Source organism: Rhinopithecus bieti, unplaced genomic scaffold, assembly GCF_001698545.2.
Source record: "Rhinopithecus bieti isolate Rb0 unplaced genomic scaffold, ASM169854v2 scaffold_13441, whole genome shotgun sequence".
NCBI lineage: Eukaryota > Metazoa > Chordata > Mammalia > Primates > Cercopithecidae > Rhinopithecus > Rhinopithecus bieti.
The window spans coordinates 992-18,813 of NW_016807402.1; the positions used below are offsets into that span (position 1 = coordinate 992).

At 39.5% G+C, this 17,822-nt stretch overlaps 1 protein-coding gene across 1 annotated transcript; it reads right to left on the minus strand.

Moving 5' to 3' along the window:
* Window positions 1-445: 445 nt before the first annotated feature.
* On the minus strand, window positions 446-17,348 carry LOC108535570 (probable ATP-dependent DNA helicase HFM1; the record flags this gene model as incomplete). The annotated part of the gene is made up of 8 exons (XM_017881649.1): window positions 17,183-17,348; window positions 6,444-6,497; window positions 6,228-6,359; window positions 3,524-3,609; window positions 3,221-3,304; window positions 2,935-3,092; window positions 1,049-1,152; window positions 446-592 (listed from the first exon to the last, which is right to left on the minus strand). Coding segments are annotated over exons 1-8 (931 nt in total), but the record flags the coding sequence as incomplete, so codon positions are not given.
* Window positions 17,349-17,822: the final 474 nt, after the last annotated feature.

Here is a 17,822-nt window from a genome sequence, read left to right on the forward strand (position 1 = left end):
AGTGAATAAGTCTCATGAGATCTGATGGGTTTATCAAGGTTTTCTGCTTTTGCTTCTTCCTCAGTTTTCTCTTGCTGCCGCCATGTAAGAAGTGCCTTTTAACTCCCACCATGATTCTGAGGCCTCCCCAGCCATGTGAAACTGTAAGTCCAATTAAATCTCTTTTTCTTCCCAGTCTCAAGTATGTCTTTAATAGCAGCACGAAAACGGACTAATACATATAGCAAAAGGTGAATCAAAAAATTTGTCCCCCAATTATCACCCCAATTTGATAAATACTAACTATAAGAATCTCTACTATATACTATTAATGCAATAACTATGAATCTTAAGTATCTTATTCCAGAGTATCCTCAATCGGAGTGTTGCAGTACTATAACACTGATATTCCTCTCTAGCCATACCTTTGCTTTAATATAAAATAAGAATTAATAGAGCTATTTACCTTTATTAGGTCCTGCTATTGTAGATCTATCTGAAAGTTTAGGATGGGAAATCTGTGTTTCAGATTTTCTTTGCATAGTCATTTGATTTCCAAACCTCTTGAGTTCTAAGTAAAAGACTGCAAATTTCTGCTGAACATCAAGCCCAACTGGAAAATGAAAAAACGTATGCAAATGCTTATTTAAGTCATATAAATCCACATATGAGAACACATTTCTTTTTATCTCTCTTATATTTTTATAACTTCTAGAGCTAAGAAGTCCAGAAAGTTAAAATATGTTGAAAGGTTAAAAAATACGACAACTAAAAAATTATATATTGATCATTATAAAATAAAATCTTCCAAAATAACTGCAATTTAACTATCTAGGAAAATAAAATACCTATAAATGAAAAGATAAACTTTCAATTACGGCATCCTGGTCCATGATATCTTTTACATACCTAAATACATGAAACTTCCTTTAAAGTTTATTCACATTATCTAAATATATTATTTTGCATTATACCATTTATACTGTTTTCTGTACCAGCATAAAGGATGTAATTTTTAAATGCAATTATGTTATTTATATTCATGTCTTCATTACTTCAATTAACTTACCAAATTCAGAACATATTAAATTTATGCTAAGATCTCCAGATTTAAGAGCTCTCTTCACAGCAATCTTTTTAGCCCAATTTCCAGCTTTTAGCAAAACAGAATCCCTGAAAAATAGTAGAGTTTAAATAGTGATCCAAACACTGAATGAAATACATATTAATCATCAAGGGCTGATTGTTCTTAAGAAAGATACTCTCTAGTAATAAACTGAAATCAATTACTGAAAACTGCTTTCCCCAACTTTTAAGAAGGGAGAATAAAGTATCAATGGAACTCTCTTGCCCATGATTTTTTAAAAATTAATTAATTTTCTTTTTTCTGAGATAGTCTAACTCTTGCCTGGGCTGGAGTGCAGTGGTGCAATCATACGTCACTGCAGCCACAAACTCCTAGGCTCAGGCAGTCCTCCTGCCTCGGTCTCCTGAGGAGCTGGGACCACAGGCACATTGGCACTATGCCCAGATTATTTATTTATTTATTTTTGTAGAAATAGGGTCTCACTTGTTGCCTAGGCTGGTCTGAAACTCTGGGCTTTAAGTGATCCTCCTGCCTCAGCCTCTCGAAATGCTGAGATTACAGGTGTGAGCCGCCCCATCTGATCCCTAATTTCCTTAATTACAGCTGTTTACAAGTTGCATTTACTCATTTTAGTCCCAATAAGAATATATACTTTGTATCAATAACACATGTGCTTGCTCCTAAATCACTACCATTTTAAATTGGCTATACGTAAGTTACATGTAGTATGAGAACAACTTCCATAGTATTTTTAAATTGATATAAAATGGTTTGTATCTAATAACATCACAAACAAACCAGCAACCAATTTTATGACTGAACTTATTTTAGTCTCATATAGTCATAGATTTATTAGTCACAGAGACCAAAGATTTGTACAATAGCATATTCTCTGTAAGTGGGTCATGGTTAGCTGCAGGAGAGCAGTTACTAGTGAAAGGGATATCCTGGTCACTGCAGTCCCTTCAGAAACCTTGCATGCAACTTTTTGGGAAGGTATCTTCTAGTATACTGGCACAATTAGGAGATTCCCATTTCAGAATTACAGCCATTCTTGAACTTACAACTAGAGTAATATGGTTGGGAGTCTAGGCTCTGGAGTCAAACTGCTTGGGTTCAAATCTAGACTTTGCTATTAATTAGTCATATAACCATGATTAAGGTTTGATTAATAATAAATCAAACTCATTAAACTCTTTTTGTCTCAGTTTCCTCCTCTACAAAATATGGATAGCACCTGTCTCATTTAAATATTAAATAATTCAATATTTGGAACCCACTAAGTGCAAAAATTATTAGTTATAGCTGCAACTGATATCCTTAGAGATTACTTATGACATCCTGGGAGAAAATAATAGTATCTGGAAAACTGCTGAAGTAAAAATTATAGAATGGCATGCTACAGAACTAGATATAAGGGAGGGTACCTCCTCTATACATTTGCTTTGTTTGCTTGGATCCTACAATGGAGCTATAGTAATTTGCTGGATTTTAATTTGGAAGTAGAAGGTATATTTTGAGGACAGTAGAAGAAAGACTGCATCCAAACAGTAGTAGGGCCATGAATGACTGGAGAAAAGCAGTGAAATAAGAAAGACCTCCTAGAGGTAATCTACTCACTTGTTTCAGACCATGGTGATAGATTTTATACTTTGTTCATTTGAGTACTAAATATAACAATTTAAAAGAACAGACCCAATGTTAATATTTTCTTTAATAGAAAAATAGAGAAACTATCCCATTATAGTGTCAGGAAAATGTAATTTAGTTGATCCCACAATGAGCTTGTTATTTTTTTTTTCCAGTAGAATTTTTCTTTTACAGTATATGATTAGAAATAAATCAAACATCAGAAATTTCACACTTACATAATCTTGTGCAGATAAACTACTTGATTATCTGCATCACCTATAATTAAGATAACATAGTGAGAATCTGATGCTATTCTTTTAGTTTGTAGCTGTTCAAAGTTTCTTAAAATAACAGTTACTAACATTTCTGCCATTGTATCACTATATCTTGTAATCTTTAAAAAAGAACAAGTATAAAAAGTGTTAAAAATAATCTTACTTCTCATACTCACCTGAAGCCTATTTATGGGTAGCTTTATTTCTGAAAAGACAATAAAATATCTAAGAAACAGAAAATATTTACCTGATCCACTTTAAGTCTATATTTTGGTAGATACATCACAGTTTCTTTTATCTGGGTTCCAAAGCGGGGATGTCTATTTAAAATCTAAAAATATTTACACCATTATATTCTTACCACAACACTTGAAATTCTTTTAGTAAAATATTTTTTAGAATAAATAGCTTTAATAATGCTTATCACCCAAAACCTTGGTAAGTTAAAATACTTATGACTATGAGAAGGAAAATAACTTTTAATAGAAATAAAGGCAGGTCTCAGAATTTAGCTAGAATTCAGGAATTAGGAATAAGTGAATGTAAATACCAATTCAAGTTCCCTTGCATCTGTCTCTTCTATTTTTTTAAAGGAAGTCAAACCAGCATTTACGATTGCATTTGACAATATTATACCTGTGGAAAATTCATCAAACAACAACTTAAAAATAATCCACTTTAAATAAAACATATATGTAAATACATAACAACTAAATTAGTAAAAAAGAAATTTAAAGATCCAGTCAAATAACTAACTTTAAGTTTTTGTAAAAAGTTTTCAGTTGGATTATTTGGTTTGTGACATTATTCAATTATTCATATTTATTCAGACAAATAAAATATGCATTTGATTTATAAAAGGAAGAGAAACTCTGGTCCACATGATGGACATTTAGTTTTACTATATGTCATCCATAGGCCAATCACCAAGAGACATGTACTTTTGTACTCATGCCTGAAAGAAAGGCAACATGATTCAAGGATCATGCTTGAATGAAGCAAGGGAATACTGCTTCATGAAGCTATGGCTCTCTAACCATTTCTGTCTTAGAAATACAGTTCTATGTTTCTGTACCTAAACCAGACTATTTTACTCTACTGCCTAAAACTTCCAATACTTTTCCACTGCATTTAGAATGAAGTGGTAATTTCCTTACCAGGGCCAAATTTCCTTACCTATATGAAATGACTACAGCCTACGTCTCAAATCTAATTTCATCTAACTCTCCTCTTGCTGACTGCTCTCTACTCACTCTTGCTTTCATTTTATTCACCAAATACATCAAATTCGGTCAGGCCCAGTGGCTCATGCCTGTAATGCCAGCACTTTGGGAGGCCAAGGTGGGCGGATCACCTGAGGTCGGGAGTTCGAGACCAACCTGACCAACATGGAGAAACCCCGTCTCCACTAAAAATACAAAATTAGCTGGGCGTGGTGGTACATGCCTGTAATCCCAGCTACTTGGGAGGCTGAGGCAGGAGAATCGCTTGAACCCTGGAGGCAGAGGTTGCAGTGAGCCAAGATCGTGCCATTGTACTCCAGCCTGGGCAACAGAGCGAAACTCCATCTCAAAAACAAACAAACAAACAACAATAAAAAAATCAAGTTCTTTTTCTTCTTTGGATCTTTCCTATTTCCTTATACTTTCAGAAGGTAGAATTTAAAATTCTTACATGCTTATGAATGAATTTATCCAAATCCCCAAATAGAAGACACTGAGCAGTATAAAATTCCAAAATATTACTACCTTGTCTAAGGCACATATATTACATGTATTACTGGTGAAGACATGACCCTATTTACTTACTCATATATTTACTTGTTCTTGGGAATTTCTCTTAGTTCTTCTTAAGACACAGCTTCTAAGTACTCATAATTCTTTAATGTTCATTTCCTTTTCCTCTGAAAATGTTTATTGACTTTTAACTTTTAGTTTATAGCCACCATTAAAATCAATTTCCATGAATTATTTTTTTCAAGATGCTCAATAACATATTGGATGTGACTTTTGTTTGGATTCTCTCACTTTTCTAGTATATGATTTATTATTTTTTTCTGGGCAATATTTGCTTTTTTCTGTTCAGCTGTAATGAGTATGTGTGAAAACAGGTTAGTTTCACCAATCTGGAAGGGACAGAATGCAATGGATGCCCGTATTGACAATACTCTAGAAAGCCAGAAAGATTGTCTTTTCAAGTATAATGAAATTTACTAGTAATCACTTAGCCGAATTTCAAAATTTTCTAAATGTTGTATGGAACCACCTTTCCAATTGAGAACTCTTGCCTTTGTGGGATGGATGTGGTATTTGGTTACTAGGACTTCTGTAAGAAGGTTAGCCTTTCTATCAGGAATCTCTCCCCTTACTTTCACCAGCCAATCTCCCCTTCACCCCAGCTCCCATGTCTTCCTAGTCAGTCCTCCGCCATCCCACTGATTTCAAATTTCACAGATACAAAAGGTAGGACTTCTTCATAAACAGTTGGTGATCTTTGTCCAAATAAATAACAAAATATCCCTAAAATCCATTATATAATTTGTTGATACCCCAAGACGCATACCAAATTGTAAAATAACAAGGCTGTCAGTCATAAGATAGTAACTCTCTTTTAGAATTCTAGCTATCTAGGAAGGAATAGGGTCACAAGGTCACAGGAACCAAACAGGAAAATCATTTGTAAATGGTACTCCCTACAGTCTCAGAGCACATACTACACAAGGTTCTTATAGACAAAATAATCAGGTACAATCTTTTGTCTATAGAATCTCTATGAAAATCAGTATTAATACCCTACTGTTATTGAAAACCAAAAAAAAAAAAAAATTAAGACATAAAGAAGTGACATAATTTTCTGTAATGAATTAGGAATGGCTGGGACTGCTGACTCTGTACCTTGTAACTGAGATTAAAACAAAATATTAGTCATAAAAGTGGAAGAGAGGGCATCACATAGTTACCTAATTACTATAACCAAATTTCCCCCTCGTTATGAGAAAAAATTTTCAAATGAGAGCATTAATTTTTATTAGGTTTCTCATGTACTCATGTACCATTCAGTTGATTTCAAATGGAATCCTTTAAGCAGGAGCAAATGAAAATCAGATTTTTGAAAGTAAACTATAGCACTTATTTAAGCCTACAAACACATATCTTCCTTGAAGGTCTGTAATCATCACAGAATAATTTTACTAACAGTGAATACAAAATAAATTGCAGACATGGCCAAACTGCCTGCCTGTATTCAGTACCTACCAATTTTTTCCAGTTGTTTGGATATATGCGGAGAGTTTTCCCAAAGTTTACACCTAAAACATTTAGCTAAAATCAAACAATTCAATAGTACGGTGAACTTCTTTTCTTGAGCAGCTACAAAATCTGATAACCCTAAAAAAAAAAGTTTCCAATATTAAATCTAATATACCAATTTATTGGAAAAAATATTTAAAATTCACTAATCCTGTAACATACATCTTGTAATTCGGGAGCCATGTCTGAAAATCTTTGCAGTAAATGGAGTAAATACTTAAATCTAACAACTCAAACTACGAAACTACTACAAGAAAATATTAGGGAAACTCCCCAGGACATTGGTCTGGGCAAAAATTTCTTGAGTAATACCCCACAAGCACAGGCAACCAAAAATGGACAAATGGGAACATATCAAGTTAAAAAACCTTCTACACACCAAAGGCAACAATCAACAAAGTGAAGAGAAAACCCACAGAATGGAAGAAAGTATTTGCAAACTACCCATCTGACAAAAGATTAATAACCAGAATATATAAGGAGCTCAAACAACCCTATAGGAAAAAATCTAATAATCCAGTTGAAAAACGGGCAAAAGATTTGAATCGACATTTCTCAAAAGAAGACATACAAACAGCAAACAAGCATTTGAAAAGATGCTCAACATCACTGATCATCAGAGAAATGCAAATCAAAAGTACAATGTGATATCATCTCACCCCAGTCACAATGGCTTTTATCCAAATAACAGGCAATAATAAATGCTGGTGAAGATATGAAGAAAAGGGAACCCTTGTACACTGTTGGTGGGAATGTAAATCAGTACAACCACTATGGAGAATAGTTTGGAGGTTCTTCAGAAAACTAAAGAGCTACTATATGATCCAGCAATCCCACTGTTGGGTATATACCCCAAAGAAAGGAAATCATTATATCAAAGAAGTATCTACACTCTCAGTGTTTACTGCAGCACTATTCACAATAGCCAAGTTGGAAGCAACTTAGTGTCCATCAACAGATGAATGGATAAAGAAAATGTGGTACATATGCACAACGGAGTATTAGTGAGACACAGAAAGAATGAGATTCTATCATTCGCAACAACATGGATGGAACCACAGGTCATTATGCTAAGTGAAATAAGACAGGCACAGAAAGACCAACATTGCATGTTCTTACTTATTTTTGGAATCTGAAAATCAAAATAATTGAACTCATGGACATACAGTAGAAAGATGGTTACCAGAGGCTGGGAAGGGTAGTGAGAGGGTGGAAGGGAGATTGGTGGGGATGATTAATGGGTACAAAGAAGGAAAAAAAAAAAAGCAAAGACAGAAACAATGAATAAGACCTAGTATTTGATAGCATAACAGCGTGACTATAGTAAATAATAATTTGAGTATACATTTTAAAATAAAGAGTATAATTGGACTGCTTGTAACACAAAGGATAAATGCTTGAGGGGATGGATTTTCCATGATATGATTATATGCATTGCATTCCTGTACCAAAATATCTTATGAACTCTATAAATATATATACTTACTATTTACCCACAAAAGTTAAAACAATTTAAAACATTTTCCTAGCACATACTTTGTGCCTGTAATGCCACCAGGCACAAGAGACACACCAAAAAATGTAGAAGACACAATCTCTAGAACTTATAGGTTGACCAGAAAGATAACTACATGCCAAGTACCTAGAGGACAAAAAATTAGCTAACATTAGTATTTACATACAAACTGGAGTATGGAGAAAGTCAAACCTAAGAGGAATGGTCAGTGTAGAACAGCCTACTACAAATAATGGATCTTGAGAAGGGTTTTAAATGTGACTAACATGGTTTGGTAGAGAGGAAATAATGCCAATTATTGACCTTGGGGAATTCTCTTTATCAAAAGAGTAAAGTTAAAAAGACTATCTTTAGAATACTGTAATGATGGCTGGAAACATATGATTGATAGTGATTAGGAGTCCTGATCAAACTGGTTGATTAGATCCCTGCTCCTCTCTTATTGGGCCAGGCAGTGATCATGTACAGTTACTGTGACAGGTTTTATGTTAATGTGGGATACTAAACCCCCACCTCAGTCCTAAGAGTTTGTTGTGGAGGAGATTTAATGCAATTAAAATGGATATATAGTACTTAGCATCGTGCTATTTTAATAAGGTTACTTATTTTTATTATTAAACATGAAAAATGATAGGACTAGAGAGGCCCTGAAAGAGCCCTCAAATGATATTAAAGAGGGTCTATATTTGGATTTGATTTGTTAAACAACAAGGTGACCACTTAAATTCCTGATCATATTTTAATTAAAATTGAGTCATATTCATTACTATTTACCACAAAAGTTCAAAATTAATGGTGCCAATCACAAGCATTTTATACACCAGTAACAGACAGCAGAGAGCCAAATCAGGAATGACTTCCATTCACCATTTGCTTCAAAGGGAATCAAATACCTAGGAATCCAGCCTTACAAGGGGATGTAAAGGACCTCTTCAAGGAGAATACAAACCACTGCTCAGGAAATAAAGAGGACATAAACAAATGGAAGCATACCATGCTCATGGATAGGAAGAATCAATATCGTGAATGGCCATACTCCCAGGTTTATTTATGATTCATGCCATCCCCAGTCAAGCTACCAATGAGGTTTCTTCACAGATTGGAAAAACTGCTTTAAAGTTCATATGGAACCAAGAAACAGGGCCCGCTGCCAAGACAATCCTAATGTCAAAGGACAAGCTGGAGGCGTACGCTACCTGGAGACTTCAACTATTACTCCAAGGCTACAGTACCAAAACAGCATGGTACTGTGTACCAAACAGGTATAGATTCAAATGAACAGAACAGGTCCTCAGACTTACCACACACATCTACAACGCCTTCTGATCTTGACAACCTGGAAAACCAAGAAATGGGGGAAAGGATTCCCTATTTAATAAATGGGCTGGGAAAATTGGCTACCCATAGTGAAAGCTGAAACTGGATCCTTTCCTAACCCTATACGAAGATCTAATTTCCAAGATGGATTTCGGACTTAAATGGTAGACCCTAATACCTAAAACCTAGAAGAAAATCTAGGTAGTACCTTCAGGACTAGGCTGGGCAAGGACTTCATGTCTAAACACAAAAGCAACGGCAGCAAGCAAATTGGCAAAATGGATCTATTAAATAAGAGTTTTGCACAAGCAAAAGAAACTACATCAGGTGAACAGGCACTACGAATGGGAGAAAATTTTGCAATCCTACTCATCTGACAACAGGGCTAATATCCAGAATTACAACAGAACTCAAACAAATATACGGAGAAAAAAACAACAACCCCATCAAAAGTGGGGAAAGGATATGAACAGACATTTTCTCAAAGAAGATATTCATACAGCCAACCAGCATGAAAATGCTATCATCATTCGCCATCAGGGAAATGCAAATCAAACCACAATGGATACCATCTACACCGTTAGAATGGCCAATCATTAAGAAGTCAGGAACAACAGGTGTTGGACGAGGATGTGGAGAAATAGGAACACTTTTACACTGTTGTGGGATTGTAACTGCTTCAACCTATTATGGAAACACAGTATGGCATTCCTCAAGGATCTAGACTAGATGTACATATGACCCAGCCATCCCCTACTGAGGTATATCCCAACGGATTACAATTTTCTACTACAAAGACACATGTACCGTATGTTTATTGCAAGCACTATTCAAATAGCAAAGCTTGGAATCAACCCAAATGTCTCATCTGTGTACGACTGGATAAGAAATGCTGGCACAGTTACACCATGGCAATACTATGCAGCCATAAAAAAAAGGATGGTTTGCGTCCTTTGTAGGGGCATGGATGCGTGGAACCCATTCATTCTTAGCAACTATCACAGAACAGCGAAACCAACCCGCATGTTCTTCATATAGGTGGGAACTGAACAATGAGATCCTTGGACTCGGGGAAGGGGAACATCACGTCCTAGGGGCCTATCATGGGGGGAGGGAGGAGGGAGGGCCTTGATTGGGGGTTATACAAGATATAAATTGATGAATTGATGCGGTGCTGGTACGCAGGGTTGATGGGTGCAGCACACCAACATGGCATAGTATAATTATGTAACAAAACCTGCACGTTATGCACATGTACCTAGAACTTAAGTATAATAAAAAAAAAAAAAAAAAAAATAACTAGAGAAAAAAAAAATAATAATAATAATTTAAAACATTTTCTTAGCATGTACTTTGTGCCTATAATGCCACCAGGCACAAGAGACACACCAAAAAATGTAGAAGAGCGGGTGTCTAGGTACAAGGAGGTCCAAAAAAGTTGGTCCCAAAAACAAGGAACAAGAAAGGCCTTTGAAGAGGAGTCTATTATATCTGTCAGGATTCACAGTTTCTCTTTTCTCCTATTAAAAATTTATGGGGCCGGGCGCGGTAGGTCACGCCTGTGATTACAGCACTTCAGGAGGTCGAGGCGGGTGGATCACGTGAGGTCAGGAATTGAAGACCAGCGTGGCCAAAATGGGGAAACCCCATCTCTACTAAAAGTACAAAAATTAGCCTTGTGTGATGGCGAATGTCTGTAGTCCCACCTACTGGAAAGGCAGAGGTGATAGAGTTGCTTGAACCCGGGAGGCGGAGGTTTCAGTGAGCTCAGATCGCGCCACTGCACTCCAGCCTAGGAGACAGAGCAATTCTGTCTGAAAAAAAGAAAAAAAAGATTGTGAGAGTCACTGCAAAAATATGAAATAATTTAATCAAAGAGTGATTCAAGAATTGTAGAGCACCCAGCTATAGTTTGTAGTTTGTGGTCCATGGAGGGGCTTGAAGAAAAGACATTTATAAAATGCCTGATGGCCGGGTGCAGTGACTGGCCATCCCAGGAATTTGGGAGGCTGAGGCCAGAGGATCACGAGGTCAAGACCAGCCTGACCAACATGGTGAAACCCTGTCTCTATTAAATACACAAAAATCAGGCGGTCGTGGTGACAACACGCCTGTAATCCCAGCTACTGGCAAGGCTGAAGCAGGAGAATCGCTTGAACCTGGGAGGCGGAGGTTGCAGTGAGCCGAGATCCCGCCACTGTACTCCAGCCTGGGCGACAGAGACTGTCTCAGACAAAAAATAAAATAAAACAAAATGCATGATGAAGAAAACAAATTCAATAATTGGTTAGGTATATTTACATAGTTCCTTAATTTGTACAATCAAGGTAGAAATTTCCTGGTTATGTAATCAGAGCTTAATTGGCAGTTTATAGTTGTTTAAGCCTAAAATTGTTTCCCCTAATGTAGTAATTTACCAAAAAATGCACTTGAGTTTAGATTTTTGTTTTAGAAGTAGGAATCTGGGGACTAGACCCTCCTCAGTCTAATTGCTTGCCACTTAGTTATTTTCACACCCCACAGGGGACTGATTATCCCTGGCATTTTTCACATGTGTCCCAAGCAGGGCCTCAACTGTACCCCATGTTCCTCAATTAATCATTTTTTTTAAAAAGCATTGCCTAACAATATTGAAAAGATTTTCTGTTTTGTAAATATTTCCAATGTGAAGCGGGACTAATCCCCTGACACTGTATTGTAAAAAATATCTGTGCCTCTTTTTCTTTTATTTTTCCAGAGAACTTACCAGAATGTTTTTGGGTCAACATTTCCCTTTTGAAGCGGGGCGCAGTGGCTCACGCCTGTAATCCCAGCACTTTGGGAGGCTGAGGTGGGCGGATCACGAGGTCAGAAGATGGAGACCACCTTGGATAACACAGTGTAATCTCGTCTCTAGTAAAAATACAAAAACTTAACTGGGCGTGGTGGCACTCGCCTGTAGTCCTAGCTACTTAAGAGGCTACGGTAGGAGAATCGCTTGAACCCGTGAGGTGGAGGTTGCAGTGAGCCGAGATCGTGCCACTCCAATTAGGCTGTTTTAGTACTTTCCGGGGATAAACCAAGATACCTACCATGGCTATGTCTGCTAGAGTGTCTAGTGGCTATTAGCTCTTTGGTCATTTTCTCCCATAGAACCACCTTAAGCATGGAGTGTAGCCTCTCAATAGGAACAGGTGGCAGCCTTGGGGCTGAAAGGCATCTCCTGGTGCCTTTTTTTTTTTTTTTTTTTTTTTAAAGCTAACACCTTGAGACATGAAGATTGTCTTCACCTAACTTAGCTCCATTTCTTGCAGATACATTGCTGGTCAGCCAATCAGATCTGGTATTGAGGGAAAAACAAATAATTTCTGCTTCCTGGATTCTCTTGGCGGGGACAGAAAAATAGTGGAAAAAAATAATAGTGAAAAGTTCGTGAAAAAACACTCCAAAAGACAAAAAAATTGACCCCAGTGAGATGGAGTAAAAACTTACAAAGTAAAATGCACCTGGTGCACTCACTGGGGCATAGCGTAGTGTCTCCTGGGAGGGTGGTTATTCAGCATGTAAGGGAGCAGGATGGGGTGGGTGATTGGATCTGTACCTTGAAAAGATTTCAATCCGTCCAATCAGGTACGCAGCTGGAGCGAAGAGAATGCTGTCTGGAGGCCTTTGTTTCTCGCTGCAGCGGGAGCTCCAGGTTTATCTTCTGTGTTTTGTGTCCTGTGCTTATAAAGACCCAGCCTCTGTGGCCGTGTGACCTGCAAGTATTGGGAGAGCCACAGCTAAAACTTATTTTGACCTCACTACTTTTATTTTTATTTATTTTTTTTTTGAGACAGTCTCACTGTGTTGCACAGGCTGGAATGCAGTGGCTTGATCTCAGCTCACTGCAGCCTCCACCTCCTGGGTTTATCTCATGCCTCAGCCTCCCTAGTAGCTAGGACTACAGATGCGCACCACTGCACCTAGCTAGTTTTTGTATGTTAGTAGAGATGGACTAGGCTGGTCTCCAACTTCTGGTCTTAAGTGATCTGCTGGCCTTGGCCTCCCAAAATGCTGGGATTATAGGTGTGAGCCACTGCACCCAGCTGACATCAGTTTTTAAGTATAATTTGCATTTTATTATTAGGGCTTGAAAAGTAAGAAAATATTTATAAAGAACATAAAACAGATGAGTTTCAAAAAATAAGTATCTAATCACATATTCCATTTGTTAATAATTCTCATTTACCTTTTTATTTCTCAGAGTGAGTTTAGGAATTTTCTCAGGTGTGTTTTTTATGGCTAAGTGGCTTCAAACAGAATTCCAAGCCTTAGCTTTAAGAATGCTAGCCTCAGCTACAGGCCGCGGCGCCGGTGGCTCAAGCCTGTAATCCCAGCATGTTGGGAGGCGAGACGGGCGGATCACGAGGTCAGGAAGACGAGACCATCCCTGGCAATCCCTGGGTGGAAACCCTCTCTACTAGAAAAGATACAAGAAATACGGGGCGACGGTGGCGGGGCGCCTGCTGGTCCGCTACTCGCGGAGGCTGAGCAGGAGAATGCGCATTAAAAACCTGGGGCGGAGCTTGCAGTGAGCCTGAGATCCGGCCACTGCACTCCAGCCCAGGCGACACGAGCGAGACTCCGTCTCAAAAAAAAAAAAAAAAAAAAAAAAAAAAAAAAAGCAAGAGCATGCTAGCTCCAAGGAAAGACAATAGGGAAAATCTCTCTTCCATTTGACTATAGATAAGAAATAGATTTCCACAGGAAATGGTGTTAGATAATCTGGATGAGCTTACATAGATTAATCAAAATATCAGTTTCTCCTTTTGCAGTCGGTAATTGTGCTGACAGTGAATATCTCGGTCGGTCTATATCCTGTTGCTTGATTTCTGAGGTTTAATGCTAAATTATATTGTGATGAAATGTGGGGTCCTCCTTTTTTTTCTTGGTTGGAGTCTTGCTCTGTCACCCACGATGGAGGCAAGTGTGCAATCTCGGCTCACTGCAACCTACTGCCTCCTGCGGTTCAAGCCCATTGGTCCGTGCCTCTGGCCTCCCAATAGCCTGGCTATTACAGGTGCATGACCCCACCCTGGGCTACTTTTTGTATTTTTAGTAGAGACGGGTGTTCACCATGGTGGCCAGACTTGGTCTCGAGCTCGCTGACCTCAGATCGATCCGCCCGAGGTCAGGCCTCCCAAAGTGCTGGCCGATTACAGGCAAAGCCACCGACACCCGGGCTGCAAATGTGGTACGCTTCTACAAGTTTTCCCATATGATTTAATGCGTTTTAAGTTACCAGTTATTTTTAATAGAAAAAACGACAGGTAGATATATTTGCTTTTCTTATGAAAGGTATAAAATACAAGCCTTACGGTGCAATGGGGCTCACGCTATAATCCCAGCCTTTTGTGGAGCTGAAAGCGGGCTGACCTTGAGGTCAGGAGTTTGAGACCAGCGCTGCCCAACAAGGTGAAACCCCATCTCTACTAAAACATACAAAAAATTGCCCAGTTTGGTGGCCACATGCCAGTAGTCCTAGCCTACATGGGGAAGGCTGAGGCAGGCAGAATCGCTTGAACCGCGGGAGGTGGAGGTTGCGCGCAGTGAGCTGAGATCAGTGCATCAGCGACTGTAGCTGGGGAGACGAGCAAGACTCCATCTCAAAAAAAAAAAAAAAAAGTTTAGCACCTTAAAATTTTCCTTCCTTTATGTAAACACTGTAAATGAGTAATTTCACTGGGCGTTTTCAAACACTCAATTTTTTGCCAAGCCCATTTTTCCAAGTGGAAGTAACTCTGACATGGAAATTATAGCTTGGACCTAGTGACTCCTAGGTTATAATTAGACTGCCGGGGACTGGCCTAATTATAAGATCTTTATGGCTGACAAAACTTTGGGCCAGGAAAAGGGCTTTGCTTCCTAGGGAGGAGCAAACGAGATAGGAAAGGAGGTGGAGGGGAATTGAGAGGCGTGAAAAAGTCAAGTGTTATAGAAGAAAAGAGAAGGGGCCGGTTACCCTGACCAATCAGCATCGTTCTGCGTTTCTTAGGAGCGGGACATAAAATGCTTTGTTTTTGTCTTGTTTTTTTTTTTTTTTTTTTTTTTTGTTTTTTTGGTTTTTTTTTTTTTTCTATGGTTGACTCAGACCTGAGGGTCAGGAGCCTGGCGGAGGGAGCATAAACTTGTAACGTAAAGTTTGATTAGAAATATTTTCGCCTGGGGCTGCCGGTGCTCTCAAGCCTGGTGGCGAATCCCAGCACTTTGGAGCCGAGGGCGGATCACGGACAGGTCAGGTGATCGAGGCCATGGCTGGGCATAACATGGCTGAACGGGCCGTCGTGCTTACTAAAAGAATACAATCAAAACTAGCTGGGGCCGTCGTGCCGGGCCGCGTCTGGTAGTCCCAGCTTACACGGGAGCCTGAGGCAGGAGGAATGGCGTAAACCTGGGAGCTGGGCTGTGCCAGTGAGCTGAGATCCGGCCACTGCCACTCCAGCCCGGGGCCACAGAGCCAAGACTCCGTCTCAAAAACAAAAAGAAAAAGAAAGAGAATATTTCATTTTGGCGCCGGGGCGCGGTGGCTCAAGCCTGTAATCCCAGCACTTTGGGAGGCCGAGATGGGCGGATCACGAGGTCAGGAGATCAACACCATCCTGGTTAACATGGTGAAACCCCGTCTCTACTAAAAAATACAAAAAAACTAGCTGGGCGAGGTGGCGGGCGCCTGTAGTCCCAGCTACTCGGGAGGCTGAGGCAGGAGAATGGCGTAAACCCGGGAGGCGGAGCTTGCAGTGAGCTGAGATCCGGCCACTGCACTCCATCCTGGGCGACAGAACAAGACTCCGTCTCAAAAAAACAAAAAAGAAAAAAAAATTTCATTTTAAGCTGGGCGCGGTGGCTCACGCCTGTAATCCCAACATTTTGAGAGGCCGAAGCAGGCAGATCACCCGAGGTCAGGAGTTCGAGACCAGCTTGGCCAACATGGTGAAAGTCTGTACTGAAAATACAAAAGTATTGGGAGGATGAGGTAGGCGAGTCACCTGAGGTTGGGAGTTCAAGACCAGCCTCACCAACATGGAGAAACCCCGTCTCTACTTAAAATCCAAAAAATTAGCGAGGCATGGTAGTGCATGCCTGTAATCCCAGCTATGGGAGGGTGAGGCAGGAGAATCGTTTGAACATGGGAGGCAGAGGTTGCAGTGAGCCAAGTTCGTGCCATTGCACTTCAGCCTCGGCAACAAGAGCAAAACTCCGTCTCAAAAAAACCCCAAAATAACAAAATTAGCCTGGCGTGGTGGTGGGCACCTGTAATCCCAGCTACTTGGGAGACTGAGGCAGGAGAATTGCTTGAACCCGGGAGGCGGAGGTTGCAGTAAGCCGAGATAGTACCACTGCACTCCAGCCTGGCAACAGAGTGAGACCCTGGCTAAAAGAAAAGAAAAGAAAAGATTTTATTTTAACCACTGAAGACAAATTCAGCTGATTTTTTTTTTTTTAATGGGAAAAGGAGAAAATGTGCAGAGTGTGTGTCTGGCTGTGTGATAGGTAAGAAAAGAGAGTACCATCTAAGTCATAATGGGAAGGGTGTTTCTTTCCATAAACTGTTCCTGGAGTACACAAAACTTGGAGAATTTTATTAATCATAAATATTTTCAGGATTATCTATGTGTTTCATCTTTCCCTATGTCTTTTCTTTGTTCTATGCATTTCTTCCATTTGGCTTTTCCTGGTCTGCATCTTATATATGAAACCAGTAAACATAACTGCAGTGTTTTGCTGAGTTCTGTGAGTAGCTCTACCAAATTATTGAACTTCAGGGAGGTTATGGGAGTCCCCAGGTTTTAAACAGTAGCTCAGAAGCATAGATGGGCCCATGGGGTTTGTGACTGGCATCTGCAGTGAGGACAATGTTGTGGGACCCAGCCCTGAATCAGGGTCTGTGCTGACTCTGGGTGGTGTCAGAATTCAAATGTTAGGCAAGAGTTGTTGTTGGAGAATTGTTTGATGTGCAGCACACTACGGATTTGCTGCCAGGAAAACATATCGCCAAGGCCTGGCCTGGAATAAAACTCTGGGTGTCTGGGAGTGGGAGCCTCTGTACACAGGTTGTCACACTGCCCATTGTCCTGTGATTCTAGTTCTTCTCCCAGGGTGACAGAAGACTGCAAACTTAGAGGAAAGGAGCTCTGATGACAGACTCCCTTCTCCCGCAGCTGCCACCACAGGATTCCCACCCACTCACAAACACACACACTAGACATTGGCATGTCCACACTCTTCCCAGGCATAGGCACAACCCTCAGGAACTTCACCACGGCATTTTGATCCTAGTGTTTCTTGCCAAGAGCCCACAGTGTCTACAATTCTGGCATTTCCCCACCCCAGACACTGAATCTGCAGCAGCAAACTTTTTTTCTCCACCAACCTAGGATTTGGACCACTTGTTCATAATCTCATCTGCCTGCATGCACACAGAAATAAATCAGAGTACAGCCCCACCTGGGTCACTATCTGTAGCAAAGATCAGTCCTTTCACCTACATTGCACTCTCTCCCACCCAGAGGTTTTCTTTTCTTTTAGCTTTTATTTTGGTTCAGGCTACACATGTGGGTTTGTTATACAGCAAAATTATGTCATGGGGTTTGGTGTGCAGATTATTTTGTCACTGAGATACTAAGCATAGCATCAAAGAGGTATGTTTTCTGATCCTCTTAGTCCTTCCACTGTCCACCCTCAACTAG